General features: G+C 39.3%; 2 protein-coding genes across 4 annotated transcripts in view; one reads left to right on the top strand and one right to left on the bottom strand.

Moving 5' to 3' along the window:
• The window catches only part of MATCAP2 (microtubule associated tyrosine carboxypeptidase 2), a 75509-nt gene that overhangs the window by 36778 nt on the left and 10994 nt on the right, over positions 1–27737 (bottom strand). For 2 of the 3 annotated variants that reach the window (XM_020902528.2, XM_070468473.1), the window contains exon 3: positions 3328–4028. In XM_020902528.2, coding sequence (XP_020758187.1) covers positions 3328–4028 — 701 coding nt within the window. Of the gene's footprint in view, positions 1–3327; positions 4029–17503; positions 17841–27737 lie in introns of those variants that run through there. The other variant, XM_020902539.2, reaches the window with a different exon arrangement.
• ANLN (anillin, actin binding protein) overlaps positions 18195–27737 on the top strand; it is a 77056-nt gene continuing 67513 nt past the window's right edge. Inside the window, exon 1 of the mRNA XM_020902493.2 lies at positions 18195–18242. Coding sequence (XP_020758152.2) covers positions 18210–18242 — 33 coding nt within the window. The 5' untranslated portion in view covers positions 18195–18209. The remainder of the gene's footprint in view (positions 18243–27737) is intronic.

Here is a 27737-nt window from a genome sequence, read left to right on the forward strand (position 1 = left end):
AGGAAACCAGAAGTAGCCTCAAAAGAATCTTTTCACAATGAAGTCACAGGATGCAATTAACTTCTCCAGCAACTGAGTTGTAAAGAACATGTAAAGATTGGTCTACTAATGAAACTGATTACAAACTTAATGCCCAAGATTTTTTTTATCATAGGCTAGTCACATAAGCACCCCATGCCTAGCAAATCTAAAATTCCAGGCTCCCAAAAGGAAAAGAGGTATTCAGTAAAACATACTGTTTGTACAGTGAGCACGGCAAGCTCCTCATCACTTAGGGAAAGTCCGTATCAGTGTAGGAAACCATTCAACAGTCAAGTTCCCAGAAACTAGGCTCCAATTAGTCTTGCAACCAAGGCTTTCTAAGGATGGTAGTCTCAGGCCTGGTCTCTTAACTCCTCTTACATATCTTTACCATTTATTCCTTGACAGCCAGCGGGGTAGCCTCAGCCCAGGGTTTTTACCCAACACCCCAAAGGCCTTCCTTCTCCCCCCATTTTCCAATCACTGATGATCCCCACTGCTCCAGCTTTACTAACAAGAACATAATTCAAACTTTAATTTATAAGCCAAATAAAAGTTAACTTATTTTGCCTATGTTATTAACTATCACTCGACCAATCAGGGCTTCCAGCTAGCAGGATACTATCCATGATCTACAATGAGATATGATTCCAGTTAGAGCAGAAAATCAGTGACTTAAGCTACCCACTGGCTTTATCATATAAACATATAATTTTCATTTGACTGCTGGAAATACTGCCAAGGATTCTTATCACTGCCCTGAAGACCCTTCTCATCTCTCACTTCCCATCTTGTTCAACAACATCCTGGGTCTGAAGCCATTATGGATTTGATACTTAGGTTTTCCAGGATGGTCAGCCACAAAGAAGAAAGAAAGAATGTACTGGCTGCCAGGTCACTGCTCAAATGTGCCACTAAGGCTTTACTTCTGACTCATTGGTGAGGAGGCACCTGACCCCGCACAGCTTTCAGCATTTTCTCATCCCAGATCCCTTCTTCAGCACCAGGAAGTACTGCGCTCTTTCCTGCAAAGGTCCACAACCTCAGAAAACAGACATTCTCAGTTTCTGACCCTCAAGGTTTGAGGAGCTGAGAGGAGCTGAGACTCAGAATGGCTGCTAGCAAGAGGCTAAGCAGGGTTCAGCAGGCTCCACGTGGAGTTATTTTCAAGTCCTGCAGCCCATGCCAGATGCTCTGAACTACCTAAAGGGCCCAAGTATCTCCTGAAGAAACTACTGCCGAGACTGGGAAAAAACTGAGTCCTGGAACTCCTTGGCATTGATAGCACAACCAATTAGGAATGAACAGAACCTGGGCACTACCTTGGTTCCACTATGGTAGACTTATCTGGCCTGGATTTACCATTGTTCTGCCAATCTGTGCACTAAAGAGGATCACACTCACTGTCCAACAACAATGCAGATTGCCTGCCTTGGAAAGATCCAGATCATGAAACTTACAAGACTACCAGAAAGGGCTTGGCAAGGCCTCAAGATTGGAGGCCAGAGACCAGTGGGCTAGTTGGCCATCCTGACCCCTCTGAGGAGCACAATTCTAAGTTCTGAAACTAGCCCTGAAGCTGCTGCTTTAACGTCACAGCTGGGAAGGGGAAGGATGTATCATGTCGGAATTCATTCAGATGCTAAGTAGGAACTTGAGCGTATTTTATGGGGGGGCCCTGTTCTGATGAATCTCCTTTATTTGATTAAAGTGGTTTGAAGTACATTTGGCTTTTGTTGCGATCATTCTCCCAAATGGTGGCATTTGAAGTATTTAATACCAGCCAGCTAGAATTGCTGGTCCTATTTAGAAGTCTCAAAGGACCCAAGCATAAGAAGTTGGAATTGGGCTAAAATAAAGATTGTAGGGCCAGAAACCAAGCACTGTCAATTCTCAATCTCTGGAGCTGCTGATGCTTCCTAACTCCCATCCAAGGACATGAAAGAGCATTCATTTTGACCTAATGGTGGGAAATCCCTTTACCAACTGGTAGGGCTTGTAGTAAGACTAAAAATTAAAGAATACTGATAAAGAAATCTCAGCCATCTTTTAGCATTAAGGGGGAAAAACACAAATAGAGTTTTTATAATACTGTCAATTTTAAGGGAATGTAATACACACTACTGTATATAAAACAGGTAATAAAGACCTATGGATAGCACAGGGATCTCTGCTCAATACTCTATAATAACCTATATGGGAAAAGAATCTAAAAGAGAGTGGATTCATGTATAACAGATATACTTTTCCGTACACCTGAAACAATACTGTAAATCAACTATACTCTAATTAAAAACGGGGGGTGGGGGGTGGGATGCACTTTGCCTGAGCGACTAAAATAAAGAAAGAAAAGGCTTTAAAAGACTGGTCAGATTTCATATAATCTATAACAAACAATAAAAAAATTTGCTGTCCACAAGTCCAAAGAACTTGCAAAAACCGGGTACCTGCTAAAGACAAATGGAATCATGCGGCTTCATGGAGCCTACAGATTTTCAACCAGTGATGAAGCCAAGTTGAACCTAATGTGTTACAAAAACCCTACACAAAGTTAATTTAGCTAAATGTAGTCTGTTTTTAAGATCTTAGCTCTATGCCCTGAAGGTAAATATCAGCCAATTTCTCCTCAAAAACTTAAGCAGATTTTGAAGTTCATAAGACCTTAACACACAAAACTATGTGCTAAATATCTAAATTGAGCAATTGGAAAGAGACGCTTTTATCATCTGCATCATAATTTGCAAACCCTGAAGGTAATTTAAAAAATTCCATTATTTTCTTCTGTAAGTGAATACTGAAATAGTTATTTGATGATTGTTAAAAATGTCAGTAAAGCATTAAAAAGTTCTTTGGCAAGTTTCAAGCCTCAGTCCCCAAAATGCTGTTTGGGGCCTAAGCAAGCTGTGAATTTAATACAACAGGGAGAACCAGAGATATGCATGCTCCATTTAATGCATTCAGAATCAAAAAGAAAACACAAACACTTGTATGTGGATTTATGAAAGGGCCACAAGTCTAAATCCCAAATGAAAGCTTTGAGCCAGAATCTGAAGCTTTTTCCTAATATAGTTGCTTCCTGACACAATGTTTACATAGTAGATTCTTTATAAATTTTGATTAGAGCAAAGTAATTTAAATATGGGTTGACACTCACCTAGAGAGTTCTTGTCACATATTTATGTATCCTAGATGGGAGATAACTATAAATAATTGGAGTATTTTAGAACTTTTTTGGCTTTCTATAAGATGGCAAATAATTGTTTTCACTACATAAAGTGAAATCATACAACCCAAGTAGCATTTTACCTGCTTAAGAAATCGGTCAGATGCATTGCTGTGCTTGGCCAATACGCTTGGCAGAGAGGGATTAGCGTACTCAAACTGAGGATTGTACGTGTAGTCGGACTTGAAGAACCTCAGTTTTTCTTTCTCCAAGTTGGTGGGCTTTATAGCAGTCAGTATACAAAATTTCTTTCCAGAAAAATCATCTCCTTTTTCAAAACTTCTCGACAGCACAGGCTTTGACTTTGGCTTTGAAAGTGTGGAGAAAATGTGTCGCTTCACCTTTCTTTCATTTTTGGGTTTAGGTGGCAGTACTATGGTGCTTCCTGTAACAGAGACATCATGTGTAAACTTTATAGGACTTGACACTGAACTAGTGACAAACACAGCAGGCTGCCTTTCTAGGCAGTACCAAGTACTACTGCTCATCACAGGCACTGAGGCTTTCATCTTGCGAAGATCTTTACTACGTGAAGAGCTAGGAGATTTGCTGGGTTTTCTACATCTTTTGGAGCCAGCAGAGGAAGGCTGTTTTTGTGAATGATGCTTTTTCTCCTCTTTGCTCTGTAGTAGGACATTGTAACTACTGGTTCCAGTTGTGAAAATGTCCTTCAGTATTCCAGGAGATAAATGTGAAATGCTTCTTTTGCTGTCAATGATCAAGGACGCTTCTGCATTTAGAACGGACTTCTTAGCAAGCTCTTGCTCAGGCCAGTGAAGCTTTTCTGTGTTAATAAAATCAAAACAAAAGAAATAACAAAGATGCCAGATGAAGCAAATTGCTTATAATATAAAAAGCATTCTGAAGAGTCTTTAAACTTTTATAATTTTGCAACAATCTTTGGAAAACACATTTTAAATATTAAAATATTATTAAATTTTGGTCAGGCTAGACATGGTCACTTCTGTAAGAATGTATATACACCAAATTAGCTGTAAAAATCCTTAGCTTCAAATCATTTAGATGATCAAAGTTTATTACAGATATGAGAAATAATATACAATATACATATATATAATAATGTGTATATATTGTAATTGTATATATTGTAATAAAATATAATAATTGTAATATATGTATTATTGCATATACAATAAAATACAATATACAAATAATATACAAATAATCTGAATACTCAACTCTACCAAAGCATGTAGATTTCATAGAAAGGATATACTTTAATGGTATTATCAATATCAAAGCAAAATCCAAGACACTTTCAAAGCCAACAGAATCCTGAAATCTGACACTATATATAAAGATAGCCACAGTAAAAAAAGGACAACACTCTTATCTATATCAAAAACATTTTAAATTAAATGATAAGTATACATTCAAGCACGTTTTAGTAATATCACTGAATATTAATTAGTTGATTTTCTTAATTTTAGGCTATAGGTTAAGATAGGACTTCCCTGGTGGCTCAGCAGTAAAGAATCCATCTGCAATACAGGAGGCATGGGTTCAATCCCTGCATCTGGAAGAACCCCAGAAGAAGGAAATGGCAATCCGCTCCAGTGCTCTTGCCTGGGAAATCCCATGCACAGAGAAGTCTGGCAGGCTACAGTCCATGGGGTCGCAAAGAGATGGACATGACTTAGCAACTAAACAACACAGGTTAATGTTAAAGAAAATCAAGCTTTTTCTTGCCACGTCTTTTAAAAACATAACGACTACATAGGACGTGCACACAAGGTAAGTCGCTCAGTCGTGTCCGACTCTGTGCAGCCACCTGGACTGCAGCCCACCAGGCTCCTCTGTCCAGGGATTTTCCAGGCAAGAATCCTGGAGTGGGTGGCCACGCCCTCCTTCAGGGGACCTTCCCGACCCAGGAATTGAACCCATGTCTCTTACGTCTAACCTGTATTGGCAGAGGATTCTTTATCACTAGCGCCACCAGGGAAGCCCACTATGTACGACACATCGTATGATGAGAGGTCAGTTTTGCCTTTCTCCTCCCAGGATCACAGCTCACTGAAGCTGTGAGCCATGCTGGGCAGGGCCACCTAGGACAGACAAGTCACAGTGAAGAGTTCTGATGAAATGTGGTCCACTGGAGGGGAAAATGGCAACCCACGCCAGGATTTTTGCCTGGAGAACTTCATGGACAGTACAAAAAAGCAAAAAGATTATAATACTGGAAGATGAGCACCCCAGGTTGGAAGGTGTTCAATATGCTACTAGGGAAGAGCTGAAGGCAATTACTAATAGATCCAGTAAGAATGTAGTGGCTGGGCCAAAGCAGGAACAATACTCAGCTGTGGTTGTGTCTCATGGTGAAAATAATGTCCAACACTAAAATAATAGTGCATAGGAACATGAAATGTTACATCCGTGAATTAAGGTAAATTGGACATGATCAAGCAGGAGATGGCAAGACTGAACACTAACATCTTAGGAATCAGAGAACTAAAATGGATGATGGGAGAATTTAATTCAGGTGACTATTATATTTACTACTGTAGGCAAGAATCCCTCACAGAAGACATGGAGTAGCTCTCAAAGTCAATAAGAGTCCAAAATGTAGTACTTGGGTGCAATCTCAAAAATGACAGCATGATCTCAGTTCATTTCCTAGGCAAACCATTTAACATCAGAGTAATCCAAGTCTATGTCCCAACCACTAATGCCAAAGAAGCTGAAGTTGACTACTTCTATGAAGACCTACAACACCTTATAAAGTTAACACCAAAAACGGTATCATTTTCACCACAGGAGATTGGAATGCAAAAGTAGGAAGTCAAAAGATACTTGGAATAACAGGCAAGTTATTGGACTTGGAGTACAGAATGAAACAGGGCAAAGGCTAACAGTTTTGTCAAGAGAACACACTGGTCATAGCAAATACTCTTTTCCAACAACCCAAGAGATGACTCTACACATGGAAATCACCAAATGGGAAATACTGAAATCAGACTGATCATATTCTTTGCAGCCAAAGATGGAGATGCTCTACACAGTCAGCAAAAACAAGCTGACTGTGGCTCAGATCATGAGCTCCTTATTGCAAAATTCAGGCTTATATTGAAGAAAATAGGGAAACCCACTAGGCCATTCAGGTATGACCTAATCAAATCCCTTATGACTAAGCAGTGGATATGACAAATAGATTCAAGGGATTAGATGTGGTGGACAGAGTGCCTGAGGAACTATGGCCGGAGGTTCGTAACACTGTACAGGAGGTGGTGACCAAAAACATCCTGAAGACAAAGTAATGAAAGAAGGCAAGGTGACTATCTGAAGAGGCTTTACAAACAGCTGAGGAAAAAAGGGATGTGAAAGGCAAGGGAGAAAGGAAAAGATATATCCAACTCAATGTGGAGTTCCAGAGAATAGCAAGGCATGATAAGAAGGACTTCTTAAATGAAAAATGCAAAGAAATAGAGGAAAACAATAGAATAGAAAAGACTAGAAACCTCAAGAAAATTGGTGATATCAAGGGAATGTTTCAATCAAGGATAGGCATGATAAAGGACATAAATAGTAAGCCCCTATCAGAAGAGATTAAGAAGAGGCAGCAAGAATACATGAAAGAACTATAGGGTTTTAATGACCCAGATAAGCACAATGTTATGGTCACTCACCTAGAGCCAGACATCCTGGAGTATGAAGCCAAGTGGGCCTTAGGAAGTATTACTACTAACAAAGATGATGGAATTTCAGCTGAGTTATTTAAAACCCTAAAAGATGATGATGTTAAAGTACTGTACTCAATATGTCAGCAAATTCAAAAAACTCAGCAGTGGCCACAGGACTGGAAAAGGTCAGTCTTCATTCCAATCCCAAAGAAGGGCAATGCCAAAGAATGTTCAAACTACCATACAATTGCACTCATTTCACATACTAGTAAGGTTATGCTCAAAATCCTTCAAGCTAGGCTTGTGTTGTGTGCTTAGTCAATTGTATCTGACTCTTTGTGACCCCGATAGACTGCAGCCCACCAGGCACCTCTGTCCATGGGGATTCTCCAGGCAAGAACACTGGAGTGGGTTGCCATGCCCTTCTCCAGGGGATCTTCCCAACCCAGGGATGGAACCCAGGTCTCCCACACTGCAGGAGGATTCTTTACTGACTGAGCCACTGGGGAAGCCTTAAGCAGTACTTATACCAAAAGCTTCCAGATGTACATGCTGGGTTTCAAAGAGGCAGAGGAACGAGAGATCAAACTGCCATCATTCGTTGGATCATGGAGAAAGCAAGGGAATTCCAGAAAACCATCTCCTTCACTGACTACACTAAAACCTTTGACTGCGTAGATCACAACAAACTGGAAAATTCTTAGCGATTGGAATACCAGACAACCTTACCTGTTTCCTGAGACACCTATATGTGGGTCAAGAAGCAACAGTTAGAATCTTACATGGAACAACTGACTGGTTCCAATATGGGAAAGGAATACAATAAGGCTATGTATTGTCTCCCTGCTTATTTAACTTGTATGCAAAGTATATCATGCAAAATGGTGGGCTAGATGAATCACAGGCTGGAATATAGACTGCAGGGAGAAATATCAACAATCTCAGATATGCAGATTACACCACTCTAATGGCAGAAAGCAAAGAGGAATTAAAGAGCCTGCTGATGAAGGTGGAGAAGGAAATGGCAACCCACTCCAGTACTCCTGCCTGGAGAATCCCATGGTCAGAGGAGCCTGGTAGGCTACAGTCCACAGGGTTGCTAAGAGTCCACTTCATTTCACTTTCACTTTCTGATGAAGGTGAAAGAGGAGAGCAGAGTGCACTCTTTCATTCCACAAACACAGGAGTATTGCTAATAGGTACATGAATCTGAAAAACATCTGTATAAAGACTTCATTCTTGTCTTCACCTAGCCTCTAATATGGCTCTGAAGGTAAGGCAGTTCTATGAAGATTTGAGTACTAATACGAGGCAGTATAAGCTTAAATATGAAAAACAAAAGATACAGACAATAATCCAGAATTCAGAGAAGGAAGAGACCAATGTGAAGAGAAACACGAAGAGAATTCAGCTGAACCCTTTAAGAGCTTTCACATTCAATTAACTGACCAAGTGTTCCAGTTTGTCTTAAATTCTCTTATTTGAGTTCCTTTCTGACCACGTCTGCCTATAAAACCTTTTCTAAATCCTTTCTGCAAAGGTGATACATGATTCTCTCAACCAGCTCTTTTGCAAGTCTCATGGATCCTTACACCTCTAATCCTCAACCCTCTGGCTCCTAGTATGGAGGCAATTTCAATACTAGCTGACTTGGACACCTGCCTTCCTTGCCGAGAAAGACAATCCATTAATTCCATTTTTTAAAAAAACTTTATCTACATAGATCTGTCACTCATTCATTCAAGATTAGACATTCAGGGATCCTTTCTATAATAAGTAGTAATAATTTAGAAAAGGGAGAGGTACCAGAGATCAAATTGCCAACATCCTCTGGATCACAGAAAAAGAGAATTCCAGAAAAACATCTACTTCTACTTTGACTAAACCAAAGCCTTTGACTGTGTGGATCACAACAAACTGTGGAAAATTCTGAAAGAGATGGGAATACCAAACCTCCTAACCAGCCCCCTGAGAAATCTGTATGCAGGTCAGGAAGCAACAGAACCAGACATGGAACAACAGACTGGTTCCAAATTGGGAAAGGAGTACGTCAAGGCTGTATACTGTCACCCTGCTTATTTAACTTCTATGCAGAGTACATCATGCGAAATGCCAGGCTGGCTGAAGCACAAGTTGGAATCAAGACTGCTGGGAGAAATATCAATAACCTCAGATATGCAGATGACACTACCCTCATGGCAGAAAGCAAAGAGGAACTGAAGGGCCTCTTGATGAAAGTGAAAGAGGAGAGTGAAAAAGCTGGCTTAAAACTCATTAAACATTCAAAAAACTAAGATCGTGGCATCTGGTCCCATTACTTCATGGCAAATAGATGGGGAAACAATGGAAATAGTGACTGACTATTTTCCTGAGCTCCAAAATCACTGCAGGTGGTGACTACAGCCATGAAATTAAAAGGCACTTACTCCTTGGGAGAAAAGCTATCAGCAACCTAGACAGCATATTAAAAAGCAAACATTACTTTTCTGACAAAGGTCCATCTAGTCAAAGCTATGGTTTTTCCAGTAGTCATGTATGGATGCAAGAGCTTTTCTCTCATAAAAAAAGCTGAGCACCGAAGAATTGATGCTTTTGAACTGTGGTGTTGGAGAAGACTCTTGAGAGTCAAGGAGATCAAACCATTCAATTCTAAAGGAGATCAGTCCTGAATATTCATTGGAAGGACTGATGCTGAAGCTGAAGTTCCAATACTTTGGCCACCTGATGTGAAGAAGTGACTCATGGGAAAAGACCCTGATGCTGGAAAAGATTGAAAGCAGGAGGAGAAGGGGATGACAGAGGATGAGATGGCTGGATGGCATCACTGACTTGATGGATTTGAGTTTGAGCAAGCTTTGGGAGTTGGTGATGGACAGGGAAGCCTGGCGTGCTGCAGTCCACGGGGTTGCAAACAGTCGGACATAACTAAGCAACTGAACTGAATTGAATAAATAATAATAGCATCCACTATTTGTTGACACATTTCATGTGAGTTTGGGATTTCACCAAAGACTATAATGTTTTATCATTTAACCTTCAGAAATGTTAAATAATTTGCTCAAGGTTATATGACAAAGTAGTAAAAAAACAAATTATGATCCAAATGTGTCAGATTACAGAGTCCGTGCTCATTCTATTATATAAGGATAGTCATTCAATTATCAACAGACATTCAGTATTAAATCTGCTACACGCACAGCACTATACCTTTCTTTCTCTGTACAAGACACAGCACCCTATTAAGACACAGTAATCTGAATCACTGAGGTACCAAGATAGGTACCACAACCATGTTCTATTCATCTTTCTCTTTCCAACATCTAGCAACGTATCTGGTAGACATTCAATAAATGTACATTGAATAAATTAATGAATGGCATGATCCTTAAGCTGCCACTCTCTAACCACTGTAGATAAACATGTATTTGTAGTTCTAGAACCATTCTATCTATCTACGAGGAGATCATTGAAGAAGTGGAAAAATAACCTGGAAGACCCTGAACCAGTGGTTCTCAACTAAGAGCAACTGTGCCCTCAATGCATATGACAACCTCCTTGAACAATAGTATTCATCCTAAAATAGTGCTAAGGTAGAGAAACTGTGCACTAAATGTTAAGCTTTAAAACCCAGAAATCATAGGATTTAAGGTAAAGAAACAGTATGAGGTTAAAAGTGGATGATAAACAATCCAAATATGTAAGGTACTCAGAAGTCCTTCTAGTTAACATTTTCTAGGCCAACATATGAAATTTGAATTATACTGTCTAAAGATAACATCAAAGTATAAATTGTGTGTGTGTGAAGTCACTTCAATGGAGTCCAGCTCTTTGTGACCCCATGGACTATAGTCCTCCAGGCTCCTCTGTCCATGGGATTCTCCAGGCAAGAATACTGGAGTGATTGCCATGACCTCCTCCAGGGGATCATCCCAACCCAGGGATCGAACCCACGTCTCTAAACTAGTAGGAGCTAAATAAAATGTCTACTACATGGACAAGCCGAGAGGTAGGATCTAGATTGCACAAGGACACGCTGAAGGCTGACTATACAAAAGGGCTGTTCAGTAACATAAAAAAACAGTGCTAAGTAAACAGAACAAATAAAACTTTCATCAATGGCTGGTAGGTCCCAGATCCTCAAAGGTTTAATACTTAAGTGTTGCCAACTGATAGTCAAAACTGGGTAGGCTGGGCAAACATGGGCTAAGGAACACAAGCTGCAGTCCAAATGCCCATGAACAGTGTTGGTTTCCCTAATAAGACACCACAAATTTAGAAGAGGTGATAATCAAACAAAGACTGAAATGGACACTGAAAGGGAAGAGAGAACTGAGATAAGAACAAGAGTGTCATAAACCTAGAAAAGTCAGGTAAGGACTAAGCACAGCCAGGAAGGTAAAGCGAGGTAATCAGGTTTTTTTCATTTGCTCTTCATAATAAAAAGGAGGGGAGTTACCTCAAATTAAAATCAGTGAATAAACTGCTCCGAAGAATTCCTAATTTGGGTGGTTTATTACAGGTTTTTTTTAATGAATATTCAATGTAAAAGTGATTTGGTTCCTAAAACTTAGGAACCAAATATTGATTAAAGAGCTGTGCTCATAGAGTTTTCTGTTGTTTTGTCATAAAGCATCAGTGACCAAAATTCATACTTTTGTCCCGTTGCAAACAAGCTATAAACTTCAAGATAGTTAAGTTCTAAACTATCTGCTAAAACACTCCCTCCCAGGAGTTTCAGTTCACTTGCGAATTATCTACCTGAGAGATTCAGCATTAGTCCTTTTTAAGCTCCACCTGCTATTAAGTAAGCTGGGAGTACCAACGGTGTATCTATTTCAATAAATGTGAATCCTGCCAAATGCTGATATCCCATTAAGTTCATAAATGCAGGGCAGGTGGGCCTTCAAAGAATTCTTAGAAGATAGATATAAATTAATTTCTCAAGAATCATACTAATCTTAATTTGTTGTCACTGTTTAGTCGCTCAGTTGTGCCCAACCCTTTGTGACCTCACGGACTGCAGCACACCAGGCTTCCTCATTCTTCACTATCTCTAGGAGTTTGCTCAAACTCATGTCCATTGAGTCGATGATGCCATCCAACCATCTCACCCTCTATTGTCCCCTTTTCCTCCTGCCCTCAGTTTTTCCTAGCATCAGGGTCTTTTCCAGTGAGTCAGTTCTTTACATCAGGTGGCCAAAGTATTGGAGCTTCAGCATCAATCCTTCCAAGAATATTTACGGTTGATTTCCTTTACAATTGACTGGTTTGATCTTGCTGTCCAAGGAATGCTCAAACAAATCTTATTTTAGTTGTACTGAGCAGTAGAGAACCTAAAAGACTGTTTTTGTAATTTTAAATACTATTGCTTACTTTAAGAAAAAATAACTTTTAAAACAGGCTTAAGAACATAAAAGGACAAAAAGATATCAATGAATACACCATATTCGCCTGACTCAATTTTTACCGAAAAATTGAGACTTCTTAAAGCATAAGCAGGCTTTGGAGGCAAGTGTAACTCACTTCCTCTCCTAAAAGTAATAAAACTCATACTCTCATATTAAGTCACTATTTAATGTAACATTTTAGCCACCAGCAATTTGCTTCACTATAGCCTTGGAGGAAATGAAAATTTGTTGATCAAAGAAGCCATTCACCCCAAACTGATTACCCGTACTGAGGGAAAATTGCAAAATAATATTACATTAAAATCGGTGGTCAGTATAGTCACATATATACTGAAATTACCAACACAATGAAAGCTGAATTTGTATCTAGAACAGGGGAAAAGAATACCAGGATTCTTGGTTTCCATTCCCAACTCTTTCAATAACCTCTCTGTAATAGCAGCCTAATCACTAAACCCATCGGTGCCTCCTGTTCCTCATCTAAAGAAACAGGAGAGGGGAGGAACACTGTTCACTCAACTCTTAAAAGAGTTTCACAACTGAACAGGTGAGATTTCACAGTAATTATAAGGTCTCTGGCCGAAGGAAAGATCAGATCGTCAGAAACACAGCCTGATGGAAAATACCATTCAACCAATTTTGACCCATAAAATGGCAATCTCACATATTTCACTAATACTTATGAAACCTGAGAAGCTGGGATAATTTTATACCACAAAACAATAGGCTGTTTAGTTACAAACAGAAGGCAAAACAAAATGATCCCAAAACAAGATAAACACTTTAATTTCACCAAGTTGTTATTTACTTAAATGGTATTTGTCAATAGTAGAAAGGATGAATAAATTGTGATATATTTATATACTATTATATTGCAATGAAAAAAAACCTATTAGGTTACAACAGTACAGATGACTCTCAGACAATACTGAGCAAACAGAGCCAGATCACGAGAGTTTATACTGTATAATTTCATTTATATGTGGCTCAAAAACAGACAAAACTAATTTATGGTATTAGAAGACAGAACAGTGATTACCTTTGGGGGAGGGGTTATAATTTAGCAGGAGGTACTAAAGTTTTAGGGGCTAAAAATGCCCTGTATTTTGTTCTGGACAGTGGTTACATATGTACAGATTCATCAGGCTGCCCCTTTAAGACTTGTGAACCCATAAGTTAGACCATAATTTTTTACATGGTATGTTAAAAATTAGTATGTTTGAAAACATTTATTGCCCGATTTGTCTGAATTATAATAATCTTTTAATTCTAATCTGAATTCAACATTATCCAATATAGTTTCTCAACTGTAAGAAGAAAGAGATGAAAAGGTAGTATAAGAACCGAGAAACCCAACTCTTTCAGGATTCTTAAAAATGTCACAGATTCCCAGTTAAGAGCATTTCAGTGTTACTCTATTAATAGCAAGGATTCTTATAATGTGATACTATTGTTTTTTGGCCAGAAACTGCTGAGTTCTATGTGCATTTACAAGCACGAAGAGTATTCTATAATGTAAGGAAATGATGGTTGTGGTCAAAGTAAACACATTAAACTATCTAAAACAACAGTGAACATGCAAGAAAACAAACTTCCCCAGGTATTCCACGTAGGGTGAAGACAAAATTCCTAATTACGGCACATGAAGTGTCTGACGATCACTGCTCTGCCTCTCTGGACACATGTCCACACACATACACACACCCCGCCCCTTAATCAGTCCATTCTAGCCTCTCTTCATTTTGTCCATCCCTCACACTCACCTCTCTCCAGACACAACACTTCATATTCCATTCCCTATACACAAAGAGCTCTCCTGTGTTAGATTAATCCCTATTCATCCCTCAGTTCAAACCTGTTCAGGAAAACTTCCCTAGAATGTTCTTTTGACTCACTTGTCATTGTTGCAGTCTTACATTTGCTTGTACGATGGCCTTCCCCATCACTGAAATTTTAAGCTCCATTATGGCATAAACCTATGTTTGTTTTTGCTCTTTCACTGCTGAGAGGTAACCAAGGAAAGAATATTTGAGAGGAGAAATAGGACATAGGATTTAAATGCCTGAAAGTTGAGGAAAAAGTCATATCTGGATGCATAAAAAATGAAACAATGAGTGATGTTGAAGATAAGTTTTAATCGCAGGTGCCTACTGCTGTAGAACAAACAGGAGCTATATGCCTAAATGTATTCATTCCAAACGGCCAAACACTGCTCTTAGGACTTCTGTCTATTTAAAATGTATTAAAAATGTCTGTTTAAAAATGTATTTTTAAACATTCACTTTTGTTACAAAGGAGCTTCATTTCCAGATGATTAATTAATCACTTCTCATCACATACAAAATACAGGCAGCAGGAATTCACAAATGAACATAATCTTATATGGCTTCTGACAGCATTTTGTTACTCACTGAATGAGATAGATGTCATCTTCTCTATTTCAAAAACAATTTTATAGTCAGGTAAAATGTCATCTTTCCAAGCAAAAATTATTACAGACTTGCCTGTGATAAAACTTAAAAACACCTGGAGTAAACTATCAGCTAACATAGCACTGATGTTAAATGAGATTTTCATGTTGAATTTTGTGGCTTAACTCAGCATATCTTTTAACAAGTGTTTGACTTCCCTAGTGGTTGAGAAAATGGGCTTTGGAAGGGAGTTTCTCTGATTTGAATCTTGGCTATTTATTAGCAGCTGTGTGTAATCTTGATCAAACTACTTGACATTTTTATGCCGAAGCTTCCTTATCTGGAAAATGGAATAAAAATACTACATACCTCACAGTATTAGTGGGAGGATCAAAAAAGTTAATATACATGTAGTGCTGAGAACAATGCTGGCCTGTACTAAGAAGTGGGTGTTAACTATCAGTATCAATGTTATATTCAGCTCCTATAGAAATACTCCATGCAACACTGTAAATACTCCAGTATTTGGAATCAAATCTTATTTTACTCCTTCAACTGGCAGTTCACTAGGATGTCATATTTAGATATTAAATCATGACTAATATGTCAAAAGTGAGATATTATATAGGAAGTAATTTCAGAAACAAGTAACTGTGCTTCAGTCCTGAAATTAAAAAGAAGTTAGCTCTACATTTATAGCTATTTTAAAGCTGAAAAGAAAGGAACACAGTACTTTCCATCAGTACTCTCACCACAAACAAGCTCAATCTTTATCAGAAGAACATGGGATTCTAAGATACCAATGAATAGTGAGGGGATAGAGAGGGATAGTGAGGGGAAAGGAGGGTATACTTTTGGCTAAACTCTCTTCGTAAAGTTTCTGGCCATTGAAAGTGGGTTTTCTAATATGTCAGCAAAATGCTAGGTGTGGGGTTCTAGAATATGGGGGGTTCCTTTTAACTAGTCAAGAAACTTACAAAAGAAATGGAGAAACTAATTTGAAAAATGATCATTTGTTTTAATTTGGGGCTTGAATTGTCTCAAATGACTACTAATTTTTATTGAACTACAGTAATCCACTGCCAAATTATCTTGGGATAGCAAACAAATAGAGTTGGACTGATAAGTGTATTGCCACTAAATTATGGAATGGGGATTCAGACAAGAGAAGTAGGTCTACTATTTTATAAAGTATTTCTCCTAAAGCTTCCAACTGTGTATATTGAAAAGCAGGAAGATCCACGTTGTACAGCTGATTGGTCAGAATACTCACTTTATAAAACTATCATAATTATATTCTACCATTATTTTTGTGCTTTGGGAAAATAATTTTGTTTGATATTATTTCTAAATTGTTATCTAATAACCCTCCTTTTACAAAATCTAACTAGAATATTTTTCTCCAGGGCAGTGGTTCTCAAATGGAGCAGGGGCGGTGGTAATTCTGCCCTCCAGGAGACTTTTGATAAGGTCTGGAGATAATTTTGGTTGTCACAACTGTGTGTGTGTGCGTAGGGGCGTGGGGGGGGGTGGCGAGTTGGGGGTGAGAGGATTACTAACATCTAGCGGGAGAGGCTGGGGATCTGCTAAAGATTCTACAATGCATAGGACAGCCCACAACAAAGAATTACCCACTAATTCAATGTTAACAGTGCCAAGGTTGAGAGACCCTGCTCCAAGGCAAAAAGAAGGTACAGTATTTTAAAGTAACTTTCAACATTTTCATTACATTTTAGATGAAAGAACAGTACCTACATCAAATCACTTTTTTAAAAAAATCTAACGCCTCTGGAATCTTAAATCTTGTAATCGCCGATGCTTCCTATCAACATAAACAACGATGAGACAAATCATAGCAATGTCAGGACTGCACAAAATCAGTTCCCTATTTTATAACATGGAACATGAAATACAGTATAATTAAGACCATAAATATTTTCATTAAAACTTGATTTCGTTATACAATTAAAGATTTTGCAGAAAAATGGTCTACTAGGTATTACAATGCCTTAGAGTAAAAAAACAAGAACAAAAACCTGGTCTTATTCTGATGTTAGTTTCAAGTTTAGAGAATTTCCTTTACTCTGCTGTTCTTAAGTGTTTCTGGTCATATTAGACTATCAAGAACTCTGTCTTGCAGTAATGTTAAACAGAATCAAATGACAGGAAAATGGCCTAGGAAATTATTCTAATATTATGCAAGATCATTTTTAAATAGTATCCACAATTTTTTTTTAATAACAAAAAGCAAATAACTCTCTGACCTGGGGTCTAAACATCCATTTTTTGTGCTTGGTATAACACATATTATACAGTGACCTATTAATATCAACTCAAAACGTTCTGACTTAAGAATAAAAGCATACACACAAACCAGTACAAATATTGATATACAGAGACGTGCTCATTTGCTTAGCTCTTATTTTTCTGAACATTCTAGAAAACTAGATTCCAGTGCACTATAATGCCTGATTACATATTTAATAAGCTTTGAAATAGAATTTAACAATATTTAGATTGTAGGGCCGGTAAGCCAGTATAATTTACCCCATTACAATCCACAGCACGTGCTTACTGATAACTGACAAAACGTATCGGTACCGTTTTCTCTTTCCTGCGCACCTTTTGCCTGAGCACCTTCCGTGGACTCCGCACTGTTCTGGGCGTCGCGTTGGGCACCGGAGCCCAAATCCTACCGTTACCCCGGCCTCCGGTCGGACCCACCCCATACTCGCCGTAAGCGGCGGGAGGACGCTGGCCGCTCCCGCCAGCCCAGGGAGCGCCAAGCTTCCCAGCACTCACCTGTCACTCGAATAGACTCCAACATCGTCCCGCTGAGGCCGCGGGCGGTGGGCTCCGCGGGCGCCGGGGGCGAGGGCCAAATAGGAACCTGGCGAGCCGCCTCTAGCCTCCGGCCGTGCCTCGCACGCGGGGTCGCGGCGGGAGGTTGCTCTCGGCGACCTGGGGTACGATAAGGTGGGAAAGGACGGGCAAAGACGTGCGGACAGAGAGCTGCGCACAGCGCTCCTTCCAGCCCGCAGGTAGCTGGAAGGTACTCAAGGCCGCCCAACGGTAGGCAGCAGCTCTGAGTACCCGCTGCCGTGACGTTGCCGCTCCCCCGTTGCTAGGAAACGCTTCTCGCCGTCCGCGTGCGCCAAGCGTCTTAGAGCCTGCGCGCCGTAGGAGGCGCTCGAGCTACGGTGGCCTGACTCGCAATAGAGAGGAGGAACTACAGCTCCCCGCGTTCACAGCGCTCGCCCACGCCTCGGGGGGCCGGCCCTTGGGAGAGGCTCGTGTCCCCGCCCGCTGGGATACACGCATTTTGACTCCTGGTCTCCGTAGACATTTGTGAGCTGTTACAGAGGGTTTAACTCCGCGGTAAATTTACAAGAGACAGCTGGTGTGTCACTTAGTCCCAGCTGCCAGTTACAAAGCCGGTCTACTCCGGTTTTAGGTACTTTTCCAGGTGCAGAAAAGCTAAAACAACTTTACATTGCAGCTGGTAATAATGAAGGTGCTGGAAGCTCAACCATATTTATCAGTTGAGTGCTCTGGCATAATATCCTTAATACTAAAATACAAGTTTTAATTTATGATTGTGCAATTGATAGCGGCTGAATGTTGCTTTTTGTCTAATATTGCCTAGGAAATGTAGAGACTATGTTGTTGTTCAGATGCCCAGTGGCTTCTGACTCTTTGCAACCCCATGGACTGTAGCATCTAGGCCTCCCTGTCCCTCACTATCTCCCGAAGTGAGCCCAAGTTCATGTCCATTGTATGAGTAATGCTATCCAGCCATCTCATCCTGTGCTGGGCTCTTCTGTTCTCCATCTTTCCCAGCATCAGGGACCTTTCCAATGAATTGGCTGTTTGCATCAGATGACCAAAATACTGGAGCTTCACCTTCAGCATCAGTCCTTCCAAAGAGTATTCATGGTTTGTTTCCCTAAAGATCTATTGGTTTAATCTCCTTCCTGTCCATAAGACTTTCAGTAGAGACTATGCCATTTCACAAACGTTTTCTGAGAGCCTAATATGTGCAAACATCAATATGAACAAAGCTAGTGGAGGGGATGGAATTCCAGTTGAGCTATTTCAAATCCTAAAAGATGATCCACAGCCTTGTCTAACTCAATGAAACTAAGCCATGCTGTGTGGGGCCACCCAGGACGGACGGTTCATGGTGAAGAGGCCTGACAGAATGTGGTCCACTGGAGAAGGGAATAGCAAACCACTTCAGTATTCTTGCCTTGAGAACCCCATGAACAGTATGAAAAGGCAAAAAGGTAGGACACTGAAAGATGAACTCCCCAGGTCAGTAGGTGCCCAATATGCTACTGGAGATCAGTGGAGAAATAACTCCAGAAAGAATGAAGGGATGGAGCCAAAGTAAAAATAACACCCAGTTGTGGATGGGATTGGTGATAGAAGCAAGGTTCAATGCTGTAAAGAGCAATACTGCATAGGAACCTGGAATGTTAGGTCCATGAATCAAGGCAAATTGGAAGTGGTCAAACAGGAGATGGCAAGAGTGAACATCGACATTCTAGGAATCAGTGAATTAAGATGGACAGGAATAGGTGGAATTTAACTCAGATGACAGTTATATCTACTACTGTGGGCAGGAATCCCTTAGAAGAAATGGAGTAGCCATCATAGTCAACAAAAGAGTCTGAAATGCAGTACTTGGATGCAATCTCAAAAACAACAGAATGATCTCTGTTCATTTCCAAGGCAAACCATTCAGTATCATGGTAATCCAACTCTATGCCCCAACCAGTAACACTGAAGAAGCTGAAGTTGAACAGTTCTATGAAGATATACAAGACCTTCTAGAACTAACACCCCAAAAAGATGTCCTTTTCATTATAGGGGACTGGAATGCAAAAGTGGGAAGTCAAGAAACACCTGGAGTAACAGGCAAATTTGGCCTTGGAATATAGAATGAAGCAGGGCAAGGCTAATAGAGTTTTGCCAAGAGAACACACTGGTCATAGCAAACACCTTCTTCCAACAACACAAGAGAAGGCTCTACACATGAACATCACCAGATGGCCAGCACCAAAATCAGATTGATTATATTCTTTGCAGCCAAAGATGGAGAAGCTCTATACAGTCAGCAAAAACAAGACAGGGAGCTGACTGTGGCTCAGATCATGAACTACTTATTGCCAATTTCAGACTTAAATTGAAGAAAGTGGAGAAAATCACTAGACTACTCAGGTATGACCTAAATCAAATCCCTTATGACTATATAGTGGAAGTGACAAATAGATTTAAGGGATTAGATCTGATAGAGTGCCTGATGAACTATGGACGTAGGTTCATGACACTGTACAGGAGACAGGGATCAACACCATCCCCAAGAAAAAGAAATGCAAAAAAGCAAAATGGCTGTCTGAGGATGGCTTACAAATAGCTGTGAAAAGAAGAGAAGCGAAAAGCAAAGGAGGAAAGGAAAGATATACCCATGTGAATGCAGAGTTCCAAAGAACAGCAAGGAGAGATAAGAAAGCCTTCCTCAGTGATCACTGCAAAGAAATGGAGGAAAACAATAGAATGAGAAAGACTAGAGATCTCTTCAAGAAAATTAGAGATACCAAGGGAACACTCCATGCAAAGATGGGTTTGATAAAGGACAGAAATGGTATGGACCTAACAGAAGCAGAAGATATTAAGAAGGGGTGGCAAGAATACCCAGAAGAACTGTACAAAAAGATCTTCATGACCCAAATAATCACAATGGTGTGATCACTCACCTAGAGCCAGACATCCTGGAATGTGAAGTCAAGTGGGTCTTAGGAAGCATCACTATGAACAAAGCTAGTGGAGGGGATGGAATTCCAGTTGAGCTATTTCAAATCCTAAAAGATGATGCTGTGAAAGTGCTGAACTCAATATGCCAGCAAATTTGGAAAACTCAGCAGTGGCCACAGGACTGGAAAATTTCAGTTTTCATCCCAATCCCAAAGAAAGGCAATGCCAAAGAATGCTCAAACTACTGCACAATTGCACTTATCTCACACGCTAGTAAAGTAATACTTAAAATTCTCCAAGCCAGGCTTCAGCAATACATGAACCGTGAACTTCCAAATGTTCAAGCTGGTTTTAGAAAAGGCAGAGGAACCAGAGATCAAATTACCAACATCCGTTGGATCATCAAAAAAGCAACAGAGTTCCAGAAAAACATCTATTTATGCTTGATTGACTATGCCAAAGCCTTTGTGTGGATCACAATAAACTGTGGAAAATTCTTCAAGAGATGTGAATACCAGACCACCTGACCTGCCTCTTGAGAAACCTGTATGCAGGTCAGGAAGCAACATTAGAACCAGACATGGAACAACAGACTGGTTCCAAATAGGTAAAGGAGTACATCAAGGCTCTATATTGTCACCCTGCTTATTTAACTTCTATGCAGAGTACATCATGAGAAACACTGGGCTGGAGGAAACACAAGCTGGAATCAAGATTGCTGGGAGAAATATCAACAACCTCAGACATGCAGATGACTCCACCCTTATGGCAGAAAGTGAAGAAGAACTAAAGAGCCTCTTGATGAAAGTGAAAGAGGAGAGTGAGAAAGTTGGCTTAAAGCTCAATATTCAGAAAACTAAGACCATAGCATCTGGTCCCATCACTTCATGGCAAATAGATGGGGAAACAGTGGAAACAGTGACAGACTTTATTTTGGGGGGGAGCTCCAAAATCACTGCAGATGATTACTGTAGCCATGAAATTAAAAGATGCTTACTCCTGGGGAGAAAAGTCAGGACCAATCTAGATAGCATATTAAAAATCAGAGATATTACTTTGCCAACAAAGGTCCATCTAGTCAAAGCTGTGGTTTTTCCAGTGGTCATGTATGGATATGAGAGTTGGACTATAAAGAAAGCTGAGTGCCAAAGAATTGATGCTTTTGAACTTTGGTGTTGGAAAAGACTCTTATAGTCCCTTGGACTGCAAGAAGATCCAACCAGTCCATCCTAAAGGAAATCAGTCCTGAATATTCATTGGAAGGACTGATGCTGGAGCTGAAACTCCAATACTTTGTGAAACATCCAATACTCATGTGAAGAACTGACTCATTTGAAAAGACCTTAATGCTGGGAAAGATTGAAGGTAGGTGGAGAAGGGGATGACAGAGGATGAGATGGTTGGATGGCATCACCGACCAATGGACATGAGTTTGAGTAAATCTGGAAGTTGGTGATGGACAGGGATGCCTGGCATGAGGCAGTCCATGGGGTCACAAAGAGTCTGACATGACTGAGTGACTGAACTGACTGACTGACTCAATATGTGCAAGCTTTGGAGACAGGCCTTGGCATAAACAAGGGAAATCAGGCTGGATTTTACAGTAGAGGAGGAACTCCTGAGATAAGAGTTGACATGTCAGTTTTCAGAACCACAACTTCTCTTTTAGCTTTCCTCAAAGTCGAGACAGGACACAGAAATAATTGTGGGGTGTGTTTTCAAACTTAGGAACAAAAGGAAAGTTGAAGTTATGTCAGAAACATCATCCTCTATGAATGACAGAGAACATGAGAGTATTTGTACCTTTTTCACTAATTTAAGAAGGAAGGGTGGAAATTTCAGAGTATCACAGATAGTGTATAACCTCACATCCTAGTCTGTCAGAAAATCCTGTGGATACTATCTTCAGAATATATCCAGAATCCAGCCACTTCTCACTATTGCCGCTGCCACCATTCTGGCTCAAGCTACCACCATCTTTTGTCTGGATTATAGCTGTAGCTGAATCCCATATTTCTTTCTTTCTTTTTTTTTTTTTATGGCCCAGGCAGTCTGAGGTTTTTTTGTTTTTGTTTTTCTTTTTTAAATAATGAAACTATGATAACACATTTACAGGAGACTTAACATTGTATTTCCATTCATGCCCTCTTTACTTTATTCTCAAAACTCAGTGGCCAGATTGATCCTATTAAAAAATCAGATAATGTCAGTTTTCTGTGACTGACATTATTCAATGTCTTCCTTTCTTGCCTAGGAGGTCCTTTATGACCTAGCCTCCTGTCATCTCTTTGGTCTCATCTCCCACTGCTCTCCTCTCCTTGGTCTCCTCCAGACACTCTGGCCTCTTAAATATTCCTCAACTATGCCAAGCACTGTTTCACCTCATGACCTTTGCGATTTGCAGCTTTCCCTGCCTGGAATGCTCCCTCACCCCTAGCACCCACCCTAGCCTTGTGTCCACAGGACTAGCTCCTTCACTTTTCAGGACTTAATGTCACTTCTCAGTGAGACCTTTCCTGATCACTCAATTTAAAATTCTATTCCTTTCTCAGATTTCCTAGCTCCTTTTTCTGCTTTATTTTTTCTCCTTAGCACTTAATATTATATAATTTATTATGTCTTCTACTGATTTATCTTGATTATTGTCTGTCTCCATCTCTAGAATAAAATTTCCTTAAGTGCAGTAACTTTTGATTGCTTGCTGCTATATTTCTAGCAACTAGAATAGTGTCTGGCACACAGTATATACTCAATAAATTATTTGTAAATTAATCAGTAGATAATAGAAAGCTTACATTTTTGATGATAATTCAAAGAAAAACAGAATGATATAAAATGGGCATGGAGATAATACCATCTTCAAGTTAAACATTTGATAATAGTAATGAGCAATGAATGCTTTGCATTCAGAAGAGCCGTTGTTCTTGCAACATATGTCCTAAGGGAAAACTGTGTAAATGAACCTTATATACTTATCTTCCTTACATACCTTCCTTAACTTCTTTATATACCTAAAACTGAAACCTGCTTTCCAAGTTTGCTATAAATGCATGTTACCTCTGCAAATTTCTAATTTTTCAAGTCACTGCAGTTTAAGAGCTGTAATTCTCAAAAAAAAAAAAAAAAAGACTAAAAGATGTTTCCAATTCATATATTCAGCATCTAAAGAATTTACTCTGAATGTTTTTACTAAAACAAGCATAATCAGATTGTCTACTTCCATTATATTTTGGAGAAACTAAGATGTATTATTAATTCCACAGCTATTTATTTATATACAAGAGACAGGGCTTAGTGCTTTTAGAGTACATAAAAAACAGTATTTTTATCCACAATGTATTTATCCTTACTGACTAGCATGTGTGTGTATAGACACACACACACACACACACACACACACACAATAAAAGTTAGAAAATGATGTGCACTAAAGGTATACCTTCCTCTTCAACATTTCATTAAACTTAAGAATTGTGCAACTCTTTGCAACCCCATGGACTATACAGTCCATGGAATTTTCCAGGCCAGAATACTGAAGTGGGTAGCTGTTCCCTTCTCCAGGGGATCTTCCCAACCCAGGGATCGAACCCAGGTCTCCCACACTGCAGGTGGATTCTTTACCAGCTGAGCCACCAGGGAAGCCCAAGAATACTAGGGTGGAGAGCCTGTCCCTTCTCCAGGGGATATCAGGGACGCCCTTGATGCCCCTGTAGTTATTTCATTTAGAATATTATTTCTTCTTCACTTTAAACATTATTTCTGTGTTCACCCTGCCAAATTGTCTTGTGGATCATTTTGATTTATAAACATTTTCAGTGATAAATACTATTAATATATAGAGGTACATATCAATTAATTCAAAGCATTAAAAAAAGATATTCTTTGTGTACTATTAGGCACTGAAGTACTCTTACTAACAAATTCATGAAAACAAAGAGTTTATCTAATTTCTTACAAAGCTAGTACTGTTATCAGCTTCTTTTACCATTCCCGCCCATGCCATCATTCATCCTCATCAAGCTTTGTGCATCTGCTTTGTTAATTATTGATTCGTGCTGTGCCTGCTTAGTATTTCCATTGGGTACAGCATCTGCAGCTGTCCACTTGGCTGCTTTTGGGTCAACATTGTTTTTACATATCCGCCAGAACAATGAACAATTCCATCTTTTTAAGAAGCTTTCCTTCCTACTTGTCTCTTTATAAACTTCATTTTCAAAGCACTGATTGCAAAATAAAGTTAAGAATTATTAAAATTGCTTTTACTAATTTGTTTACCTCCAAGAATACACCTCCCCACTTTTTAAAGTTTTACTAAACTTAAGTTTTCCAGTAATAGCCAAGAGTGTTATTGTAGTTATCCTACTGCAGCATTATACTTCACTTTTTAATGTTATTTTTACGTTCAGTACCAGCATTGTATTGTGGATCATTTCAATTTCTGATTCTCTTTAATGATCATTTCCATTAAATTCTAGATTTTAAAAATAATAGAAAAATAGATATTTTTCATAGAAATATTGTTTATTTTTATTTTTTTATTTTTTTCATTTATTTTTATTAGTTGGAGGCTAATTACTTTACAACATTGTAGTGGTTTTTGTCATACGTTGACATGAATCAGCCATGGATTTACAATGTTATGAATAAAGAGCTTATATTTTTCTTATTTTTTCAGTAACTTATTTAATTAACTCACTGTTAACATGTATATTTCATGTATGAACCACACGGCAAGCTGCTGCTGCTCCTAAGTTGCTCCACTCGTGTCCGACTCTGTGTGACCCCATAGGCGGCAGCCCACCAGGCTCCCCCATCCCTGGGATTCTCCAGGCAAGAACACTGGAGTGGGTTGCCATTTCCTTCTCCAGTGACTCTCAGTAACCCCATGGACTGCAGCCTACCAGGCTCCTCCGTCTATGGGATTTTCCAGGCAAGAGTACTGGAGTGGGGTGCCATTGCCTTCTCCACATGGCAAGCTACTCATAGTCAATGCAGTTTCAGGACAAAAGTCAGTTGAAATAAGAGAGGATCAGATTTTTTTTTCAGAAAAAAAATCAACATCTTCCTTTTTAAAGGTTTAGAATATATTTGATCATTAGCCTGGGTCATAAAAGCCAGGAAAGAAGAAATAAGGTGGTGAAGACTGGAGAAGGTCGCTAGTATTGCTAATGCCAGTGGAGAGACAAATAACTATAACATTTCACTTTCTACAGAGAAAGTTCATTTTGTTGAGAGCAGATCAAGTATATGTTTCTCTTGAAACTGAGAAAAGTTAAATTTCTTAAGAAGAAGTTATCTTAGTAACTAAAAAAATAGGACATTAAAAAATATGTTTACTTTTAAATTTCAGATGAGAGTTTAAAAGAACGAGCAGAAGCTTCTAGAAAATACTTTTGACTTTCCTCCTTGTTCTCTTGGAAGCAATTTATAACATTCTGTGTCTTTGGAAATATATGAATTGAAGAAAATTAATCTGCAGTTTGCTGTTATGAAAGAGTAGAGGAACTCTAGTTGCAACATCCCAGATTCTAACAAGCATTAACAGAAGCCTCAGGACAGCTGTAATCAATGTTCCCTGACACATAAAAGTTAAAAAAAAAATCCAAGCAAAGTTGATTTCTCTAGGTTTAAAAAAAATTTTTTTCAGTGCTATTTCAATGCTTTTGGGATGTCTGTATTGAGAGAATGGAACGTGTTCAGTATGTCTTTTTCAGGAGAATGAAAAGCATGAAGTGGAAGCCAAATAAAAGAATGCTTTGTGAAATGGCCTTTGCCTTTTCACGTCAATGAAAATAGAACAGAACAAAAATTCTGGGAAACACTATGAAATTTTTTGATAGGATGTCTTATTGTAAATAAGGGAAGAAGGATACTTTTTAATCAGACAACAGATATATTGTTCATCTTAGTTACATTTTGAAGAAATCAAGATGTGCATTAATATACTCCTTCCACAGATATTTATTAATTATTTATACTGCACACATACAGGAAAGATTTTGCATACTGAAAGATATGCATACTGGTACTGCATACATACATATGTAAACATGATATACTTGTATCAGGCAGTCCTTGGGCACATACCTCAGGGATGCTGTGGTGAATAAATCAAATAGAGTCCTAGTTCTCTTGGAACTGACAGTAGGAGAAATAACAATCAAGTAAACAAATGATGTGGGTTTCCCTGGTGGCTCACTGGTAAAGAATTCCACTGCCAATGCATAAGACATGAGTTCGATCCCTGGGTCGGGAAGATCCCCTGGAGAAGGAAATGGCAACCCACTCCAGTATTCTTGCCTAGGAAATCCCATGGACAAAGGAGCCTGGTGGGCCACAGTCCATGGGGTCACGAAAGGGTTGGACCTGATTATCGACTGAACAACAAACAAATCATGTAATATCAAATACAAATAGGTGCTATGCAGTATAGTACTGTACATCTCTAGTATAGTAGAGATGGTAACTTGAACTATGGAGGGGTCAGAAAAAGCCTCAGAGGAAGTGACTATTGAGCTGAGACTTGAAGGATATGGACAAAAAGTCAGACACGACTGAACAACTGAACTGACTGACCTGAAGGATAAGAAAAAGTCAGCCACAAGACATTTCATGTAGAGGGAGGCTTCAAGCATTCATAGTAGAGAGAACTGCAAAGGCAAAAGCCCAGAGATGGGATGATCTTATCCTGATCCTGGGGGCTATGTGAAGCTCAGCATGGTTGGAATCCAGTGAACTGAGAAAACTGGTAGGAGAAAAGATCTCAGAGGTAGGCAGGGACTAAGGAAAGGAGTTTGGACTTTTTTCTAAGTGCAGTCAGAAGCCACTGGTGGATTTAAAACACAGCTGTGTTTTGTTTTTTGTTTTTAAAGATTGCATTAACTGTTCTGAGAACAATGGAAAAAAGGATAAGAGTGGAAGCAGGGAAACCAGACAGGAGACTCTTGCAGTGGGTCCAGTGATGGTGATGATGGCTTAGAGTGCAATGGAAGCTCTAGAGAGGAAGAGAAGTAAAAGACCCAGGGTATACTTGGAGGCAGAGTTGATAGGTAGGTTGGGTGTGTGGACAGAGTAGGAGGAAAGGAAGAAGGAATTGACAGTGACTCCTAGGATTTTGGCTTGAGCAACTGGGTAGATAGTGGTACCATTTATGGAAATAGAGAAGATTGGAGAAAGAATAGGTTTAGTGGGGAAATTTCATTTTGGATTTAAGTTTAATATACTAGTTAAAAGTCTAAGTCAGGATTTCATATAGTTAGTTGAATATTCTTGTTCAGAG

Source organism: Odocoileus virginianus, chromosome 1 (genome assembly GCF_023699985.2).
Source record: "Odocoileus virginianus isolate 20LAN1187 ecotype Illinois chromosome 1, Ovbor_1.2, whole genome shotgun sequence".
NCBI classification, from domain to species: domain Eukaryota; kingdom Metazoa; phylum Chordata; class Mammalia; order Artiodactyla; family Cervidae; genus Odocoileus; species Odocoileus virginianus.